We start from the raw sequence: 21,706 nt of genomic DNA, 5'->3' as shown, positions 1-21,706 counted from the left end.
GATAAAGGGTCTTACCTCTTAGAAGACATACATGACTGCCTTGTAAATGCATCATTTTCTTAGACAAGTCAATCCATAAATTCATCATAATGTAATCAAAGTATAAAAGAAAACAATGTGTGATATTGTTGCATTGTATGTGAACTATTCAGAAGTTTGCTTGACTTTTACAGCTTGTCCATCCTATCCTTATGGTATCACCGTTCTCAACTGCGATGGCCAATCCATGACCATTGGCTGGAAGCTTCCAAGATACAGCGGTGGATCAAATATTCTGGGTTATTACATAGACAAACGGGAGGCAGAACACCACAACTGGCATGAAGTCAACTCTTCCCTTGTTAAAGAGAGGATTTATAAGGTCTGTATTTTTGCATACTCTGAATACTTGCAGCCAATATTGCTTGATTTTGCCAATTTCATAGCAGATGTGATGGACTGATCCAGACCAGATTCTATAATATAGACTAAGCAGTATCTTATTTTTGTGTATCTTTCACACTATACTTTTAAAAAACAAATTTAACAATATTATTTTTTCCTTATCTAAGTACAAATCCAATATTAACTATATTGATGAGAATACAACACACATAGAAATAATAGCAATAGCAATAGCACTTAGACTTATACAGCCCTCTCTAAGCGGTTTACAGAATCAGCATATTGCCCCCAACAATCTTGGGCCTCATTTTACCGATCTCAGAAGAATGGAAGGCTGAGCCGGTCAGGATCGAACTGCCAAATTGCAGTCAGCCAGCAGTCAGCAGAAGTAGCCTGCAGTACTGCATTCTAACCACTGCACCACCATGGCTCTCAATAATGCCTGTTTGTGTTCATACACACACACATACAAACAATACATTATAAGAAAAAAATGAAATGTTCAATACTCAATAATGCATGTTCATGTTCATGTTCATACACACACACATACAAACATACATTATAAGAAAAAAATGAAATGTTCTATACTCATTTCTTTCTGTATTGATTTGTCTGATTCTATTCTATTCTATTCTATTCTATTCTATTCTATTCTATTCTATTCTATTCTATTCTATTCTATTCTATTCTATCATTCAATGGTATCAGTTCCAGTCACAATCAATAGATTGATACTGGTTTGATCTGAACAAAGTGGACACTGCGCTTGCAGGAAAAAGGAAGCAAGGGAAAAAAAACTATAGAAAGTTAACATAATGCAATTTAATTCCTGCCTGATTTGAAATTAAATGATAATTATGCATCCTTTGATGATCCAGATTATCAAACCTGTCTCTCTTGCATCGACCTTCCAAATTAGCAACCTCACATAGAAAGCTTGGGTTATCTCAGTGTAATATAAAGCTATTTGTTGATCCTATGGAAGCAGTTTGAGCTGAGTCTAGGAAAGGACAAAAATATACTTTACTAGGAAACTAGGCAAAAGAGTTGTGATTTGGGAAGTTTCTTTTCAGCCCAGCAAAACAGTGTTTCTTAATGTCCTCTCCACTCAATAAGTAGTTGTATCTCTCTTTAGTATTATTATTGAGGATGCCTAATATGCTTGCTTAGGTCAAATAGTAAGATAAGCTGTTCCTCTTTCTCACCCATTGGAATAATTCTCCTTCAGAATGTATTCTGAATAATTCTGATCAAGAAAACCTATTGTACACCCTATTTTCCTGATCCAATATGGGAGTGGAACTTGCATGAGACTGCAGCAAAGCCTGTACAGATAGACACAGCTGTAGTCTGCTCAAGATTATTGTACGCTGCCCAGCATTAAATATGATAGTTAAATAAAATTAATTAATTAATTTATTGGAATATGTACAATTTTGAACAAGAGCTGACTCAATTCTAGGTTGCCATCTAGAAATGTTCACGATTCCAAAACATATCTGATCCATTAAGGCAGGGGTCCCCAACTCCTGGTCAATGGATCAGCAGTGGTCCGCGGCATGCCAGAAACCAGGGTGCACAAACAAGCAAAGCCCAATCCACAGGATGCAGGCAGCATGCGAAACCACACCCCCTCTGGTCCGTGGAAAATTCTCTTTTCATGGATCCGGTCCCTGGTGGCCAAAAGGTTGGGGGCCGCTGCTTTAAGGTATCACAGGTTGCTTTTCCATCGTTACTTTTGAATTGCAATCAAGCTTCCCTTTTAGGATTTCACCATATTTGTAGTCATTTTTATTTTCTTTTTCTTTTAAAAAAAATCTTGTTTATTCAGCTTCGCAGAAGTTAAGTCCAAGTGAAATAAATAGTTTTTAATTGGTTTGCTCTTATTATGAGGTCATACGGTTATTACCTACATTAATTTTGGATTTTTTTTTGTAATGCTAACTCTTCTGTAAAGGTAGAGGATTTGCAAGAAAATGCATACTATGAATTCAAAATTGCTGCTACAAATATTACTGGCATAGGGAAATCATCCGAACCCAGTGGGTTTTTCAAATGTGAGGCTTGGAACATGCCAGAACCAGGTAGGTAATTTGGATATGAAAGTAATTACCATCTTTAACATCAATTAGTGTTCAAAAAATGTTGTATCTTAATAATAATTAACATGCTTGGTTTTTAACCATACTTCCTATGTCTCCCATAGCTAAGAGTATGCCCACGTTGTCAGGATTCTAAAACTTAGAAGCCAGGGGAAGATACATCTAGTTTAGCATCTATAGGAAGTTGGTTCTGAGGAGCAGCCATTATGTTCCAAGCAGGGGTGTCTATGGGGTGGGAATGGGGAATTAAGAATTAAGATGGCAGCTATGACTGCATAATGGAAACTTTGCCTCTTTTTTACATGTATCATATACATTAAAAAGGGGCAGGAGTTCATCCACAAGATCACAGCTGTCTTCTTGACTTCTTTAACCTTCCACCCACAAATGCTCCTGGTTCCAAGTTTGCTTTGGATTGACTCAGATCTTTCCTTCCTTCCTTCCTTCCTTCCTTCCTTCCTTCCTTCCTTCCTTCCTTCCTTCCTTCCTTCCTTCCTTCCTTCCTTCCTTCCTTCCTTCCTTCCTTCCTTCCTTCCTTCCTTCCTTCCATGGAAGCCAGCCCCCCAGAGAAGGAAATATTAAAAGGGCAGGAAAACATATTTCCTCAAAGGATCTTGAAGAGGCAGAAAAGCATGCCCAGTTTTTCTTGATAGCCCCAAGTCTCTCTCCCCCAAGCAAAAACCAGCTCTGTAGAAATGCAGATGTAAATAATCCAGGAAGGTTGAAGCTAGGAGATTAAGAAGACAAAGACACCTAAAATCTGCACACCTCACCCAAACTCTAAGAGTCATTAGCCCCAGCCCCAGGGAAGCAGGATATGACCCATGGGACATAATAGGATTAACCTATCACCATCAGAATACCAGAAAAACACACTCAGACTCAGGTCAAAGTTCATGCCACAGGAACAGGAAACAACTCCAAACAAAAGGCTCCAGAGGGTATAAAAACCCAGTCCCCACATGTGCTCAGCCCTTTTTCCTCTTTTTTCTGCCAGAGCCAACTTTTTGTCTGGCTCTTCTCTTCAATAAACTGCAATCTTCTTTCTAAAGCAGTCACCATGTTGTTTATCCCCGGCTTGGACTGAACCATAATTAAGACTTTTCCTCCAACACTTCCTTCCTTCCTTCCTTCCTTCCTTCCTTCCTTCCTTCCTTCCTTCCTTCCTCCCTCCCTCCCTCCCTCCCTCCCTCCCTCCCTCCCTTCCCATTTCTCAAAACCCTTTCCTTATTCTGCTTTTACTTTTCCAAATTCAGTGAGTCAGTTCTTCAAACCCAAAAGCACACCCTTGGCATTGAAGTATGAGGAATAGGAGCAGGCACAGAAGAAATGTTTGTATCAGGATTCAAGACACCAAGGGAACATGGGAGATGCAGTTTTTGAAGGGAAAAAGTATCCCCAGTTCCTGCTTTTTAAAAAAGGTTTTTAAAAGGTTGACGGTAAAATTTAGATAATTTCCAAGTTTAACCCAAGTTAGCTTTGGATTGTTTGTTTGTCTCTATAATTAAACAAAGCAAACAGCAATTTATGCTTAATGTTTGCTTCTTTTGTTTTGGGGAATATGCCTTCAGGCTCAAGTTTTTGATCCAAAATGAATGAAGTTGTCAAGAAAACAACAATTCTCATGCTGATAGGGAAGGAATCGTTGTTTACCTCCCAGAGTCCTTTCTCTCACCTTCTACTATAGATTACTGCCTTTGTACATGTTTGCAAGGCGTCTGTTGAATTTCAAGCAGTCCCTTCATCTACAAGGGATGCATCTGGAACAGAGAAAATGTTTGGTTTATATACAACCTGCTTTGTCCTGCATTATTTGAATAAAAGAGATTGAATAATGAAGTAGGGAAATTGGCACAAATCTGCTCTTGTTCTTTTAATAGGATGTTATTTTAATACTGAGATATAAATATTAATATGGAGAGCTGGCTGCACTGGCATTACTAAGTTCGCAACCAGAAAGACTCAAAAGATGGTGCCAGATTCTTCCTTCCTTTTAAGGGCCCCTCCATCAATGGCCTTTCTGTCAATCTGATATCAGTCTTGCATGTGGTGTTCCAACAACATTGCTCTTCCACCTTGGTGGTGACACAGCTCACAATGCAGAACTTCCACGTAGCTGTTTGTGAAGCTGGAGCTCCAAGGCCTTGGCAACAGGAAAGTTTCCCATTTGGTAAGACTGTGGTCTTATCTTGTCTCCTGCTACCTGAGCTGGGGCTTTCAAGTTGGATTGCATGGGCAACCGTTTCAATGTTTTCATAGTCATGCACCTTCCTTCCTTCCTTCCTTCCTTCCTTCCTTCCTTCCTTCCTTCCTTCCTTCCTTCCTTCCTTCCTTCCTTCCTTCCTTCCTTCCTTCCTTCCTTCCTAGAATAACAGAGTAACAGAGTTGGAAGGGACCCTGGAGGTCTTCTAGTCCAACTTCCTGCTCAAGCAGGAAATCCTATAACATTTCAGACAAATGGTCTCTTCTGATCCTAAAACCTCTGCATGGAAATGATTTGGAAAATATCATACAATGCTCCATAAAACTCATACAGTATGTCTTCTTTTTGGAGAAAAGAGGCCTTTAAAAAAAATAGCATATAGTGCTTCACAGTGCTTTACAGCCATCTCTAAGCGGTTTACAAGGTCAGCAAATAGTGTCTTTTAGATCTGGGCATTACAACAGTTAACTAACATGAATTATTTGATTGATATTAAATTGAAGTTAAGCATTAGCCATTTGTCCAAAGTAAGGAACCACTTCTATGATTTGATGGGAGATTTAGATCCAGATCATCCATTAAGAAACTCCACATTTGCGTACCAAAATTGTGATTGGATTAAAAATGGGACAATATATGCTTTTGATCTCCCAAACTTTTGTAATAAAAAGGAGATCATAAATCCTATGTACCCAGTGAGCTCTACAATATTAGAGCGACATGAACAGATTTCAAACTTACACATATTTTAATTTGAATCTACTGATTGGTAACTAGGGAAAAAAAATCTCAGTTTGGATTAAATAATTTTTAATACACTGGAGTGTGTCAGAACACCATTTTTTGGCACAAAAATCAGTACCGTCATTTCAGCAATATTGTGGAGGTGATGGGGATTGGTAGGTATGGCACATTTTGTGGCTTGGATTGCTAAACCAAATGTAGGCATTCAGATGCTCAGAGATACAGACTTTTCCTTTGGTAGCCAGCAGACTTCTGCTCCTAGTTGGCTTTTTTTTAAAAATAATCTTTTAAATAAGATGCACCATCCTTTATCTCTCTAGGTCCTCCCTATGATCTTACATTTTGCGAGATTAGAAATACCTCCCTTGTATTTCTCTGGAAAGCTCCTATTTATATTGGGAACAGCCCTGTTACTGGATATTTTGTTGACTACAAAGAGGAAGAAGAGGAAAACTGGACCACATTCAATGAGAAATCAATATCACACCGTTACTTAAAGGTAAAAACGTGTTCTATCAGCTGCATTTTTTTATTTAATTTTGTAATTTCACCAGTCTTAACAGATATTGTATTTAAGGCAATTGTTCATAGTAAATTTTAAACTAAAAATTAAAAAAAATATTTTCAACTCACCAACGATTTTTTAAAATAAAGAAATTATTTACCTTTCGCATGTAGTTAATCACTGTACACACACTCACACATGTCAGTTGTGTAACGAAACATAACGGTCGCCACCCGCAGTAAGCACTCAGCAGGCGACACACAACCAATCACAAACTGAGCAGTGCCACAAGCTGAGCAGCGCTATCACAACCAGCACAGATGAAGTACACATGCATCAGACTCAACACACAAGGAGCCCGCATGCACCATTTTAATGATTTTGCTGCCGACCTGCTATGCTCGACAGGGCGATTCAAGTCTACGTGGACCAAACATTAAATTTTCAAAAATTACTTTTAAAACTTGGAAAATTCGTCAAAAAAGGTGCCGGAACTCTGTTCTGGTGTGTTCTATGACAAAAAAAAGCACTGCTTTTAATATATTTAAAAATAAGTATGCTGTTAATAATTTACTTGTTTTGGTTGAGCTGTTTTGAGCTCCAGGGTTTAGTGATTATGGTCTAAACAGCAGATTTCTTGACATTTCACCAAAATTGTGCTTAGTATCTTCAGAAACAAGGTGGTCGGCTATGACCCCAGGCAGTTGAGCAGGAACTGACTGGGGTCCTGTCTTTATAGCTGGGTGACCTAACTTTGATTGGTCTTTGGCTGAGCTATTTTCCAATTGGCGCAGATTGGTGAAGACTCATCTCTATTGGTTCTTTCTTTGTGCCTGATCTTAATTGGTCACTTTGATAGTCTTGATTCCTGACTGGTCCTTTGCTCATGATGACTTCCAATTGGTTATTTTTGAAGTGCTGATTCCTGATTGATTCTTTGTACATGCTGGGTTCTAGTTGGTTAATCTGAGCAGCTGTGTCCTTATTGGGTCCTTATTGGGTGGCAGACCACCTTGCTATGGAAGAGGCCAGACGCAGTTCCTAGTGAAACATCAGGAAATCTGCAATCCAGATTGTGGTCACTAAACCTTTGAAGCTCAACATTGTCCAACAGATACAGCCCATGAAAGCCTATACCTACTGACTGTTTTGTTTGCTATTTTTTAAACAATAAACTAAAGTACCAGTCATTCTTTGTCCCTCATTGCTATAACTTGCTTAACCCTTTGTTAACCAGCTTTATGCATTTTCTTGTTATAGTTTTTTTTCTATGAATAAGATAAGGGAACCACTAGGGAAGATTTTGGATTTACAAGTTTGCAAAAATGTATTTGACAGAGAGGATCTATTAGACTCAACCCCAAGAAAGACATATGGTGATTGTTCCAACCAGATTTCTTTACTGTTCCACACTTATAGACAGAATCTTGCCAAACTGAACACCATCTACCTGCATCTACCATGTATTCTGAGAATTATTAGGAAGAGGCTGTCTTCACTGTCTTTCTCTCACACATAATGTCTGGACATCTTACTCCCCTCCCTCCTGGGAATTCACCTCCTTACTATATTCTATCACAGTATCAAAGCAAATTCTTCCACTATCTCTTAAGTTCCATGGACTATACATTTGACTTATTAAATCTTCTTGATATATCTTCTTTCAGGTCACAGAACTACATGAAGGCAAATGCTACATGTTTCGAGTTCGCCCAGTGAATGATGCTGGTATTGGCAAGCCGTCTGATGTTTCTGAAGCTGTCCTTGTACAGGCTAAGCCTGGTAAGAAATACAACCTCGCTCTGTCAGATTTGTTTTCTCCTAAAGCCGAGTTTTTAAAATCTTTCATCCTTTTCCAGCCATTAAAAGTTTGCAAAGGTTGGTAGGTTCATATCATAACTGATCAGAACCACAAATGTTCCCAAATTCGGTAGAAGCACCTGTTCCCATGAGGGAAAATAAAAACACAGAGCTGCTACTGAAAATTTATCACCTAAAACATGGCTGAATATGCAGGGATTAAGAAATACAAAACATGGTATTCAAAAGCCTCCAGCTCCCCTCCAGCTTGTATTTTGACCTCAAGTTCCTTCTGTTCCAGCTTATCAAGAGATTTGTGGATTCATTTCAAAAAACAAAATGATCCATTTTCCCTTTCAAAGTTGACAGAGGGCATATTAGGACAGGAAATTTGCTGGGAATGATACCTTCAGAAGCATGAGGGGCCATAGCAAGATGCAGAAATTCGTACTGTATGGCACCAATGATCTCTTCAACCAATACAGAAGATGAGATGACGGGTCATTTGGTACGGTTAAGCGTGCTGGTAACATGGCAGGCAGTGAGGCTGCTAGGAGGATAACAAGTCTAGAAGTACTGCATGGATACAGAATCGAGCAATGTCACCATCTTTTTTTTTTTGCACTCTGCCTGCTTCTGGCATTTGATTCTGTAAATATGCTGGATGAACTATTACTAGCTTCAACAGTTCTGTTTTTTATTTTTTCTGTAAAGAATTCCAAAATTAAGCTGCTTTTCTTTTTTGACGTGTAATTTCTATGAATTCTTTCAGTTTGCAACAGGAAAGTGAAACAATTAAGAGAAAGTTTGGACTAATTAAAACCAATAAGGCCTTAATGGACTCAGATTTGGGGAGAACGAACATTTATCCCAATGCTTATATTTCGAACTGCAATCCTGTCTTATAGGTGCAAAGGAGATCAGTGCTGGTGTGGATGAGGAAGGCACTATTTATCTTGAGTTCGACTGCAAAGAAATTTCAGATGCTTCTCAGTTCAGCTGGAGTAAATTCTATGAAGAGATAGACAATACCGATAAATTTAACATTGAAACCGTTGGTGATCAGTAAGTTTGTCAGGTTCTTTATGAATGTTTTTAAAAGTATGGTTCCTTTTAGCAAAATACTGATCTTCCTTTTTTTTTGTAAATTAAAAACATATATTTCAGCTCTAAACTTTATTTTAAAAAACCTGACAAAGATGATTTGGGAACTTACTCCGTTGCTGTTAGTGATACTGATGGTGTCTCATCTAGTTTCGTTATGGACGAAGAAGGTAAAAACAAAATTTATATTTTCTTCTTAAGCTGCACATTTGAGTAAAGCTGTTATCCACATTTTCTTGTTTCTAGGTCTGAAAGGATTTGATACATTTTTTAAAAAGAAAATAACTATTCATAAAATAAATATTTAGAATTTTCAACCAGCAGAATTGGCATTTTTGCATTGTAAATATGCATTAATATTTTACAATCGAAGTCTTCCGTAGGGCTTCCTTGTTATAACCACAAAGTTCATTAGGGTTATTCCCTCAAGATATTACTGTATTCAAAGCCAATCTTCACCAACTTTTGTATCTTATATCAAGTAATATCTCTCTGTTTCTATAGATTAATAAAACTTTTAAATGGGCTGGCTTGCTTCTAATAGATAGAAATGAGAGCAAAGCATTTGTTCGTTTCTTCAGTGTTTCACTAGTTAATTTTGTCATTTCTTTGTTATTTGAAAATTGGCAGACCCTGCAATTACTTCCACTTCCCCAGACTTTATTAGCAATTCTAATATGTTAAGTCGAGCTAATCCTGGTCTCCAGTGCTTTGCACAATTTTTGTGAGAGCTTACTGACAGTTACTACATACACTAAAAAACATTTGCTCTTCACCAGATTTCATGCTTTTGCTGAAATGAGATCCCTTTTAAAATGATATGCTAAGGAATTATGTTGGCAGATAAAGCAAGATATAGAACCTGTGGATATTTTACCTCATATTTACATTTTAGTGCATTTCTTTATAATTAAAATGTGGGCCATTATTTTTAAACTCTTATGTTGCATTGGATTATTATGATAAGCTATGATTTAGCACAAGAATGAGTCTACATTTCCTGAACTATTGTATTTTCCTTGCTTTTTAGTGGAGCTGTAAGAAGATCAAAAATTCTTGCTTCATTATTTGAGCTATAGCCAGCATCAATTATAGTTGCTTTAATAATCCAGTTTTGAAAGTAATGGTTGAATGGTAGTTTGTTTCCATTAGACCACAATTAAAATTACACATTTGGTGGTTGGATGATACTACTAAAATGATTCTGTAAAGATAGTGCCCCTTCAGGTTTTATCTAAGGGGGAGACATGGGATGGGGGTGCAGCTAAGCTTGATTCTGTCACAAGATAGCTTATCATCAAGGTTTGATCCCATCATAGGATGCTTTGTCATGATATCAGAATCCAAACTTTGCCTCTTCTTATCTCCTGTCTTTCAAGGCTTGAATTTTCAGACTTGTGTTCCTTTATTGAGCTAAAGTTTCTTGGTATTTCATGGACTCATACATTCTTATTAATGTTTAGTTTGATAGCCAACATATATTAAAACAATAGGTTAAAATTTGCTCTTCATTTCAGAGCTTGAACGTTTGATGACACTAAGCCGTGAAATAAAGAATCCAAGTAAGTAGGAGGTCTGAATCTAATGTGCAATCCCGAAAGTAATGCATTTGTACACGGTGATTGAAGTAAAGCAATAAAAACCTTTTTAGTAGAACAGCTTGCTTATCCTTCTATTAATTAAATGCAAATATTAGTTTCTGTTTAAGGGAGATCTTCTTCACTATTGCAAATGTATTTGGATGAATGGAGTCATATGGAATATATCCAATATTTGCTGGATTATGTATTTAAGAGCTGTAAATGGCGCAATAAATGCAGCTGAAGTTTGTGTCCTTAATCGTGCAGAACGTTTTTTTAATACATACCTGTGATACAGGCAGAAGAGAATATTTGTAGCTCAGGGTTGAATTGTGGCGTCCTTGGTGGTTTTCTTGCAGACATTCCGTTACTCAACTAGGTAGTAGCAATAGCACTTAGACTTATATACCTTTTCACAGTGCTTTATAGCCCTCTCTAAGTGGTTTACAGAGTCAGTATATTGCCCCCAACAATCTGGGTCCTCATTTTACCGACCTTGGAAGGCTGAGTCAACCTTGAGCTGGTGAGACTTGAACTGCTGAAATGCTGGAAGCCAGCAATCAACAGAAGTAGCTGCAGTACTGCATTCTAACCACTGGGCCACCTCGGCTCGGTAACATCACAAGTGCAGAGAGGATGATGATGATCATCAATGCTGAAGTTATCTAGTTGGGTAATGAAACATCTGCAAGAAAATCACCAAGCTCAGAAAGCATCAAAGACTCCACATACCTGTGACAATACACTGGAAAAGTTCTAAAGCTTTCATTGTATTTCTGTTGTATGTTGGTTAAGATTTTTAGAAGCGCCAAGCTACTGGCACTTATGTTTTGGATAGGTCTTCACAGAGTTGCTTTACATATGCTGTTTTCTTCCAGCTATTCCTTTGAAGTCTGAATTAGCCTATGAGATTTTGGACAAAGGAGAAGTGCGTTTCTGGATTCAGACTGAGAGCTTTTCACATGAGGCCACCTATCGATTTGTAATCAATGATAGTGAAGTTTCCAATGATGATGTAAGTTTAAAATGTGGATGATATAAAGCAAACTTGGAAGAAGTAGTCCAATTCAGTCATGAAAGAATGCAAAATTTTATTGTATATGTGTATGTGTATGTGTATGTATATGTATATGTATGAAATGCAGACAATAGGCATGACTTTACAAAACTGTTTGCAATTTTAATTAATTAATTTCCCACCTATGTGGCAAATATCCTTAGTGACATTACGACTGAACAAAAGATATACTTTTTAAAAAGGCAATCACACATTAAGATGTTTTGAATGGCAGCATTAAAAAGCTCCTCTTACAACCACAACTGAACCTAAAATTTCCACTGCTAAGCAAAACAGTTATTGAGCTTTGCCCCTTTTCATGGCCTTTCTTGCCACAGTTGTTAAGTGAATCACTGCAGTTGTTTAGTTAGTAACACAGTTGTTAAGTAAATCTGGCTTTCTCATTAACTTTGCTGGTCAGAAGTTCCCAAAAGGTGACCACATGGCCCCGGGACACTGCAACCATCATAAATATGACAGGATATGCCGTCCGAATTTTGATCACATGACATAGGGATGCTGTAACAGTTGTATGTGTGAAAAATAGTCATAAGTCACCTTTTTTCAGTGCAGTTGTAACATCAAATGGTCATTAAACGAACGGGTGTAAGTTGAGGACTGCCTGTAAACCTATTAAAGATTCAGATTAAATGCCTTTTTTTGGAAAAGGTAGGGCTTTGCCTGGCATCTGAACAACTCAATGTCCAGTGAGTGGTGGATTGCCCAAGGGGTGACTTTGACATGTCAGGTGCAAACTGTTAATTAGAGAAATGCCTTCCAGTAATGTCAGGATAGAGGAAATAACATAACGTCAATGTTTGTTAGGAATACAAAGTAGCACCAGCCACATATGGGTTACACAGGCAAGACAAAATCTTATCCAAGAACTTCTGTGAAAAGATCAGATGGCCTTCCCTTCATTTCAGTGAAGGTGCCGCAGAGGCAGACATCAAAAATATTCTGACATCAACCTTTCCCATAATGCCCCAGAAGAGTGATGTGCCCCAGGAACATGTGGAAAAATAATCATTTCTTGTTGGAGTGTTAGGAGGATGTGCTTTAAATATGGACACTAGGTAGGAGGACATGAGGAATCTGGTGAAAATGTCAGGTGCTGGTGCTAAATCTGCTTGGTGGGAATTGGCTAATAGAGAAGCTGAGAATTTGCCCCCAGATTCATTTTTCTATCCTTCCTTAACTTTTCCCAACCTTCTGCAGTAGACAGTGTTAAAGATGGAGGTATTATGATTCTGGCTAAGGAAACACTTCAAAGAACTTCCAGGCATTGATTTTCCTAAAAGTAATTTATTGTTACAAAATGTCGGCACAGGCACAACGAGTTGATGCTAAGGTCTAAAATTCTCTTCCTCTGAGCAATTAATTTACCAGCATGTTCCCTCCCTAAATTTGCTGTCATATATCATGGAAGGGCAGAGGTTCTCTTCCGGTCTCTTCCAGCCCGCAGTCCTATCTTTCTCCTCCCCACCACCATCAACTGAATTAACTCTAAAAATACCAGACAGTTCTGCATATTTTGTCAAAGCAAGAATATACAGTATTTGCACCATTGACAGGAGGGCAATCACATTAGTCCATAAGATGTCTAGGCCTATATTGCATAGATTTCCTTTATTGCCTTTGAGGGGTATGGATAACTTTTTGCAAAGCAGTATTTTTAAAGCACGAACCACTGTTTTAACAAAGAGAGGACAGTCTTGCTTCTGGCGTCCTCATTTGCACCCTCCAGTTCTTCATTACATTACACAAGAACTAGCTCTTGTTCCTTTTACTACAAATAGCAAGGTGTTCTGCTTCCCTCTAAGTTTCATAGGGCCAACTGCTAGGTCATTTCCCTTTCATTCCTTCTCTTTCAATGTTTTAGAGTATAATGCAGATTCCATTTTTTTTTTGAAATGGAGCCCTCTTCTCAACCCAAATAAGGTCTCCACTCCTGATGACTTCAGAGGCATAGTCAAATAGTTTTCCTGTTCACAATATGAACACGGCTTGCCACTGGCTTCTTTTGTGGCATTTTCCCCAAAATTAACATTCTGGTTTACAGCTGTCTCCATCTCACCTTGCTTAGCTTCTTCCTTTCAGCCAAGGTCAGCTCAATCCTGCTTCCTAGATGGGTCCATCTCAGTGAATGCCTGGAATTAAATGTACAAATAGAAATAGGCTTAGTAGCACCAATATATTTAAAAGTGCACATACATTTTTCCCTTTTTCTTCACTGAAGAGGTTTTATAATGCTAGTTACATGAAAAGCTTTTTAGGTCTTATAAAATATTCTTTCATTTCATTTCACTATTCTATTATATAGAGACAGGTCTAAACAAGAAACATTCTGCATTAGAAAATTGTAACTTGCTTACTTTTCATACCCTTAGTGGAGTCCTAATCCTGACTGACAGTAGTTGATTTTTGTTGTTTGCATTTCCAGAGCGAATAAACTCTTAATTTTCCCTTTCTTTTTTAACTTCTATATTTTTTACAATGCTACAAAAGTTTTAGCATCAGAGCCAGTATTATATATTATTTTACCTCTTCAATTAGCACACTATAAAGAGACTTTTGCATTTGGAGATTGAACATATTTTATTTGTAGAAATTCACTTAAAAGCCTGTATTTATGAGTGTAAAACCATTGAACTTCATCTTACTGCATAATGGCAGTGGTCAGAAACCTAATTCTTTTCAGGTAGTCCTCATCTTATGACCAGAATTTCTATCATAAGCCATTGAGCTCATAAATCACGTTGAACCCAATTTTATGACAATTTTTGGAGTGGTCATTAAGCAAATCACTTGTTAAGCAAATCACATGAATGTTAAGCGAATCCACTGTATTAAAGCCTGCCTACAGCTCCTGATTACTGAAAGAATGTGGTTTTCTCCTTGCTGTTGAATAAAAATAGATGCTTTCCTATGAGACTCTAAGTGGAATGCATTTCTTTTCCTTTTCCTTTGAAGTATATATTTAAAATAAGATTGTATCATTAAAAGAATATGAATTTTATTAATATGTCTAGTTAATAATTTTCATCTCAGGAACTGTGGCTATAAAATAGAAAAGGTACTATATGCAAACATCACATGAACAACAAATTGTATGTTTCTTTTTGGCGAAGACAGAGAACCAATGGCTCTCCATAGCTTGTTGAACTACACCTCCCAGCATTCTATTTCAGTGGCTGATCCAGCAAGTCCTATTGGGAATTATAACTCAGCCATAACTAGTGGCCCAAACTTTCCCCTTCCCAGTGTAGAAAGGGTACAGTTAAGGTTAGAGTTGGCAACTTGGCAACTTGGCAACTTAAAGACTTGTGGACGTCAACTCCCAGAATTCCTCAGCCAGTCTTAAAGTTGCCAGGTTTGGAGGCCCCTGTCCTAGAGGGTGGTCAATGTTGCCATAACTGTGGGTGTGACCCAGCAATGTAGCCCCACCCCGTTTTCTGTCTTAGGAAAAGTTTTCAGTGCCTGTTAAATAGGAGGTAGACCTTTGATTATCTGGCTGCATTCACCATTTTGACTTGGTGTCCCTTCCCAGTGAACATTCCTGGTTAATATTTCTGTTTTCTATATCAATTTAGGGACATAATAGCTTTTCTGGGAGTTTGATAGGATTCTCTGTTTTTACTCTATTATTAAAAGCAGAGTTGGTCCAAGCACTAAGAGCACTTCCATCCTACATTCTCATCTGAATATTCAGTTTTGATTTGGGTAATATTTATCCTATCACAGATTCACTAGAAGAAAGAAATTGACATTTGTTCCCAGCAGGATTCCTGACGGATTTTTTTTTTTAATGCCCTTCCTGGGAACAATTTTATGTGGCTTTGTCATGGATTTCTTCCCCTGTGGACCAAGATAGCTATGATTGTTTTTCACATACATAAGATTAAATGAAGGCTGCATAGCATATGCATAAATCAGTTCCCTGCTGTGCAAGTATCTAAAATGGAGCCTGGGGCATTGTAAAATTGCAGTAGCCATTTGAAGCAGGTCTTAATTCTCATATCATCTAAACAAGGAATGTGTAAAGATAGTGAAGGGGAAAACCTAATAAGTAAATCTGTTTTGGGTTTTTTTGAGACAGAGAGAGTCCCTGCTGTTATAGAAGTGGCAGATAGTACGGACAGATCCATAGATGTGATCCATAGGATGCAACCATTTTTAATTTCCGTGGGACCTCTCTTCATATTTAAAAGGTCCTTAAAGGGGGTATGCATAAGTGCACTAACTTGCCTATCATCCCTGTCACATTTTAATTTTCTTATTTTGCTTATTCAAATTTGTAATTTTTGTTTGATGAATAAAAAAATAAATATAAAAAACCCAGTTCCTTAAACTCTGTCTGCTCCTTAAGAGAGATTAAGGTACTGTAGTTATAATTCCCACTGAATTAATTTTGTCTCCAAGATTTCAATCACTGTGCCAGCATATTTCATTCTGTGGCAATTCTCAGCTGTAGCCATCCCATACCTGAGATCATCTTTGACCTATCTATTTTCCAGACACATAAGATTAAGTGCGACCATGCAACTGGCACTATTGAGATGGTTATGGACCACTTTACTCTTGAAAATGAAGGTACCTACACAGTTCAACTTCAAGATGGGAAAGCCAAGGGTCAATCCTCTTTGGTTCTCATTGGTGATGGTAAGTGGCCTAAATTTTTTGACCTGGACTGTATATGATACGTTTTTAAAAATCTTTTGGAATATCTGATTCATCCGTTTATTTCTCCTCTTGTGTCCTTTTTCAGCTTTTAAAGCTGTTTTGGCTGAGGCCCAATTGCAGAGAAAGGAATTCCTGAGGAAACAAGGTAAAATGGGATCAACTGGAGAATAGTTTTCCTTTTTTCTGTTTCTTTGATGGCAGGAACATTCTATAAAAACAACGCACATCCCTAATTCAAACTGGGATTAGCGAGGTTTACATAACACTTTATAGTAATCAAATCTTTGCATAATTAAAATTACAAAAGAAAACGATAATGGCCCATATGCTGAATTTAATTTGATTGTATTATATACTTTTGTCAATTTTATGTTCTTTATGATTAATTTCTAACATATGTCCATACTTAGCAAATAAATTCAATTTCCTCCTGCTTCACCCTAACCATTTGCCATTGTTAACATAAGGCAAGCAGTTTAGTGATAATAACATTGAATTATGATTTGCTCTAAACTCTTTTTGGGAAGACAAAAATAAAAGTAATATAGGAGCTTCATGCAGAATATATAAAATATAATTCCAAGTCAATATTTTTTCAGTGCAGCAAAAAATAATATTTGGCACTCTGCCTTTTTGTTTACATGTCTCACATGCATTTAGTTTCCCCTAGATTTTAGAAATTTCCTTCCTTCCTTCCTTCCTTCCTTCCTTCCTTCCTTCCTTCCTTCCTTCCTTCCTTCCTTCCTTCCTTCCTTCCTTCCTTCCTTCCTTCCTTCCTTCCTTCCTTCTTCTTACTTACATTTTGCTTAGAGTTTTGTATTTAAAAAGCCAATATTTTATTCATGGATACTTTTGTGAAGATAAATGTTAAATTACCACAATTTAATCAAAGACTGTGCATTTTTCCCCAGAATGTGGATTGTTTTTGGCCTTGGAATAATATGGAGAAAGTGCTGGATGGAACCAAAATAGAACTTTTTCTGGTTTTCTTAATCTTTATAATTTATGTATATAATATTCTCTAATCTGTGTTCACTAATTATCATGCCTTTTCACCCAAAACATTACAAGCTATTATCATTCCAATGTTTAAAGATAGCTGGGAACTTCTGGGATTCCATGTGAACCTGGAACCTCAGAGTTTGCTCATCTGCTTTATTTTATTCCCATTCCCATTCCCATTCCCATTCCCATTCCAAAGCCTATCCATCTACACATTTTTTCAGTTCTTATATGCCAATAATAGGGAGCCTCTTTTATTTCCCTTGTGACCTGTGGCTGATCTCCTGTGCCACCCTAGACACCAGGAGCGCTCAGAAATGTTGTTCCAGTAGTTCTGTTTCTCCTCTAACAGAATCTCTGGAAAGTACCCAAGGTTTCTGGCATACAGCATTTTGATACACACAACTGCAATAATGTATGCATCCCAAATCCAGAGAAAAATAATACAATAAATTCAGATTTTTGGGATCCTGCAGCGGGACGTTCTGAGATATAAAGGAGAATTAACATTGCCTCAGTTCATAATTCAGGGCTAACTTGGGTGAGGTTACAATATATTTAGTAAGGAAGGAAAGAAGATCAGCTTTCCTATGCTGTGCTGTCTTTTTTTCATCCTGAACAGTGGTGCCTTCATCACTGTAGGAGCTTCTAAAGTTGATAAATCAGTATTCAACATATGATGACTTCCTCCTCAACAGACCCAGTTGCTGAAAAGCACTTTGGTTATGGGATAGCAATTTTAACATCTTCCTTTTGATATTTGAATAATGAACCCAGCTACATTCTTACTAAGTCTTTATAGAAAGCTAACATGGGGCTTCCCTTGAGGAGCACTCGGAGGCTCCAGTTAGTTCAGAATGCGGCCGCGCGGGCGGTGATGGGAGCGACTCGTCGCTCCCATGTAACGCCGCTGCTGCGCGAGCTGCACTGGCTGCCTGTGGTCTTCCGAGTGCGCTTCAAGGTGCTGATTATCACCTTTAAAGCGCGCCATGGCATCGGACCTGGTTANCTAGGGGGTATTTTAATTGGTTTTAACAAAATTTTAATAGAGCGGCCAATTCAAATATTTATTTTTAATTATTTTAGATTTGTATTTGGTATTTATGTGGGATTGTTTTAAACTGGCTGTAAGCCGCCCTGAGTCCTCCGGGAGAAGGGCGGGGTATAAATGAAATAAATAAATAAATAAATAAATAAATAAATAAACACTTCTAAAACACTTTTTTATCTTTGCTGAAGAACTGGACCAGTCCTACAAACTTTCTCTGCTCACAAATCCAAGGATTCTGTTCACTTAATAAGCAGCTTTCTTGAATGGACAAACCAGGTGTATTCACTTAATGAACAATCTCTTTCCAGTTTTATTTTTCCTGTCATATTTATTAATTCTCTGAAGATTTGAATATGGCATATCTACATTGTTTTCCTCCTAGGTCCTCATTTTGAGGAGTATTTGCACTGGGAAGTTTCTGATGAATGTGAAGTCCTGCTGCTGTGTAAAGTGAGCAATTATTTTTGGATGTATTTTAACAAAATTACTTCTGAAAGGGCCACATATGTCATTTCTTGCAATGAGAGTATGAATTTAAAGCAAAGGTATGCTCTTTATTTATGAAACATTTTGTAATTTGGAGCTGTTTTGCAGAAACAACAAAACAAACTAACAAGCTAAAACAAATGAACTCATGATTATTCCAATCAAGCTTAAGCATATTTGCAGTATAATCACGTGCATGTTATCTCCAAACAAGTCCCATTAAGTACAATAGAATAATGCAAAAAAAATATATTCTGGATTGCAGCACCAAAGTATTAATTCTGCCTATATTTAATGCTAAATATCTCATACCCATGTGCACATACATACAAACACATACATATAGTATATACACACTAAAATACTTCATACCTTTTGAAAGGGACCTTATTTGATTAACAAAGATACTTGACTCCTGTACTTATTTTGAAGTTTAGAAGTTTCAGATTTTCCTCAGTCCTCCTCTAATTATCAGAATTTGGGGTGTTTCACTTTCTGTCTGTTTCCCACCTTCTGATGGGCAATAGTTATCCTCAGACCCATGGTTATATCTATATTTAAATAAAATTGCTGCTCACAGAGCTATGTTAATGAATACACAGCAATATACACAGCCTTCATAACATGATCAAATGCACATGGACTAAACTGTAATTATGAGACAAACAGATGATCCTTGAAAGTTCATGTGTAGTCTACTACTACCACAAGCCACAAAACAGTATTGTAGTTGGGGAGAAACAGGAACTCACCTGCTGATTCAAACATTCTTTTTTTTAAAAAGTCTTGTTAGCTGCAGGCTCATTTATGCAGAGATGCAGGAATATTGTATTTTTAAAATAAAGATTGCATAGAGCGTCCCTCACAACCTTGCTGCATAATTTCTGAAGTTTGCTGTTGTTTTTTGAGAGGAGCAATTCCACACACATCTATACAACTAAGCAAGAATTCAGTTTTTAAAATAAAAATAGTGACTTTATTCACTGCTACACAGATGTCCCTTCCACCTGAAATCAACATGGGGGGCGGGAATGTAGGATTTCTTTTGACTGATCAAGGACACAAGCCACAGAGAACTATCTGGCTCTTGGGATGGGATTTTTCATTGTGTTTACTGTTGTCTTTATTCAGGTGGCAAATACCAAGAAGGAGACTTTTATGCAGTGGTACCGAGATGGAGCTGGGATGGATGTCAAAGAGTCACCCGACATGCAAAAAGGCATTTGCTGCCTGACTATTCCAAAGGTATGAATACAATGGACCTAACTGTGCCTCTGGGTAGCTCAACATCATAAAGTTGTATTGCCTGGATAGTCTGGAAGTGTAAAAGTTTCATTCTTGCTAATATTCAGTGCTTCCTCTTCCTGGGCCACTGCATGTGCAGGTTATATTTTTAAACAAATGTCAGCCAGGATAGACAATAACTTTTTAGTTATTAATAAAAACTGTTAATAACTTATAGCTTAAGGAAGTTAAGCCATCATAGTGAAGGCTTTAAGGATGAGCCAGCAGTGTGCTGCAGCTGCCAAAAAAGCCAACACAGTCCTGGGCTACATCAACAGAGAATAGCATCAAGATTTTGGAAACTGATAGTGCCACTCTATACTGCACTGGTGATGCCACACTTAGAATACTGCATCCAGTTCTGGTCACCACATTACAAAAATGACATTGAGGCCCTAGAAAGTGTACAGAGAAGAGTTACAAAGATAATAAGGCATCTGGAAGCTAAATTGCTAAGGGCACTTGGTATGTTTATCCCAATCAAGAGAAGGTTCAGAGGAGACCTGATAGCAGTCTTCCAATACTTGAAGGATTGTCACAGGGAAGAGGGGGTTGATTTATTCTCCATAGCACCTGAGGGCAGGATAAGAAGTCATGGGTGGAAGCTCATCAGAAAGAGACCCAACCTGAAATTAAGGAAGAATTTCCTGAAAGTGACAAATAAATGGAACAGCTTCTCTCCTGGAGTTCTAGATGCTCCATCACTGAAAGTTTTCAAGACAAAATTGGACAACCATTTGTCCTGGATGGCATAAGGGCAGGAGGTTAGACTAAAAGACTTCCAAGGTCTCTTCCAGCATTATGATGTTACGATTCTATGAAGGCAGATATGTAAAAAGATGGACAGCTCTCCTGTTCTAACTGTGGATAAAAATGTTGTCAGAGAATGGTTGGATTTACCAAAGTTTTAATAACAATGATGTACTTGGCTATAAAAGCCAACCAGACTTGGAGAACCATGTTTTAATTGTGTCAGAATGTTTGCCTGCCTTTTTGAAACAACAAACATTCTGAAAGCCTATTTAAAAGAGGCAAAAGAGCTCTGTGACACCTCTTTCAACTCTCTGGATATCAGTCTCCAGGCTTACTTGTTCTTTAGCTTTATTTTCGGGATACTCTTTCTTCAGTGGTACAAAAGCAGTTCTATTTGCTTTATGATTTCCTTTTAACTTTAGCCAATTTGTACAACTATACTTTTATTGACTTTTAGCTTCCTCATTATCAAAAAGATGTAGCCAATGGAACAAAATAAGCTCTTTACCCTATTTAACAGATCCCCAGATATTCCCAAACTTTTTAACTTCTATTTTTGTTCAATATGTGCAGTTTCTTTTGATTACAAGATGTTGTAACTCCTGCATAACACTGCTTTAATGACCTCATTTAAAACATTTGACTTTGGGAAGGAAGGAAGGAAGGAAGGAAGGAAGGAAGGAAGGAAGGAAGGAAGGAAGGAAGGAAGGAAGGAAGGAAAAAAGATAGAAACTTGCTGTTCATGCATTCTCAGATCAGTCCTAATTACAGATATGATCTAATCAGAGTCACATATAATATCAATTGATTTCTCTTGAAAAATAAAATTTATATTCAAGTCCAGAACTGAAATCACTGGGGCTAAAAGTTTTGACTGGATTATAACTACAATTTATTGTTGATTTCAGGGCTTCCAAATAACTATGCTTACATGGATGCATTCTCTACTTTGTTTACAAGGTGGC

At 37.5% G+C, this 21,706-nt stretch overlaps 1 protein-coding gene across 1 annotated transcript in view; it reads left to right on the top strand.

Moving 5' to 3' along the window:
- MYOM2 (myomesin 2) overlaps positions 1–21,706 on the top strand; it is a 75,291-nt gene that overhangs the window by 38,469 nt on the left and 15,116 nt on the right. The window contains exons 17-28 of the mRNA XM_015819152.1: positions 174–361; positions 2,345–2,471; positions 5,757–5,935; positions 7,609–7,723; positions 8,650–8,806; positions 8,909–9,015; positions 10,363–10,407; positions 11,304–11,440; positions 16,000–16,144; positions 16,251–16,310; positions 18,601–18,668; positions 19,836–19,949. Of these exons, the coding sequence (XP_015674638.1) occupies positions 174–361; positions 2,345–2,471; positions 5,757–5,935; positions 7,609–7,723; positions 8,650–8,806; positions 8,909–9,015; positions 10,363–10,407; positions 11,304–11,440; positions 16,000–16,144; positions 16,251–16,310; positions 18,601–18,668; positions 19,836–19,949 (1,442 nt within the window). The remainder of the gene's footprint in view (positions 1–173; positions 362–2,344; positions 2,472–5,756; positions 5,936–7,608; positions 7,724–8,649; positions 8,807–8,908; positions 9,016–10,362; positions 10,408–11,303; positions 11,441–15,999; positions 16,145–16,250; positions 16,311–18,600; positions 18,669–19,835; positions 19,950–21,706) is intronic.

This window comes from Protobothrops mucrosquamatus, unplaced genomic scaffold (genome assembly GCF_001527695.2).
Source record: "Protobothrops mucrosquamatus isolate PMUCROS unplaced genomic scaffold, P.Mucros_1.0 scaffold864, whole genome shotgun sequence".
NCBI lineage: Eukaryota > Metazoa > Chordata > Lepidosauria > Squamata > Viperidae > Protobothrops > Protobothrops mucrosquamatus.
This window is presented reverse-complemented; position numbering and strand designations above follow the sequence as displayed.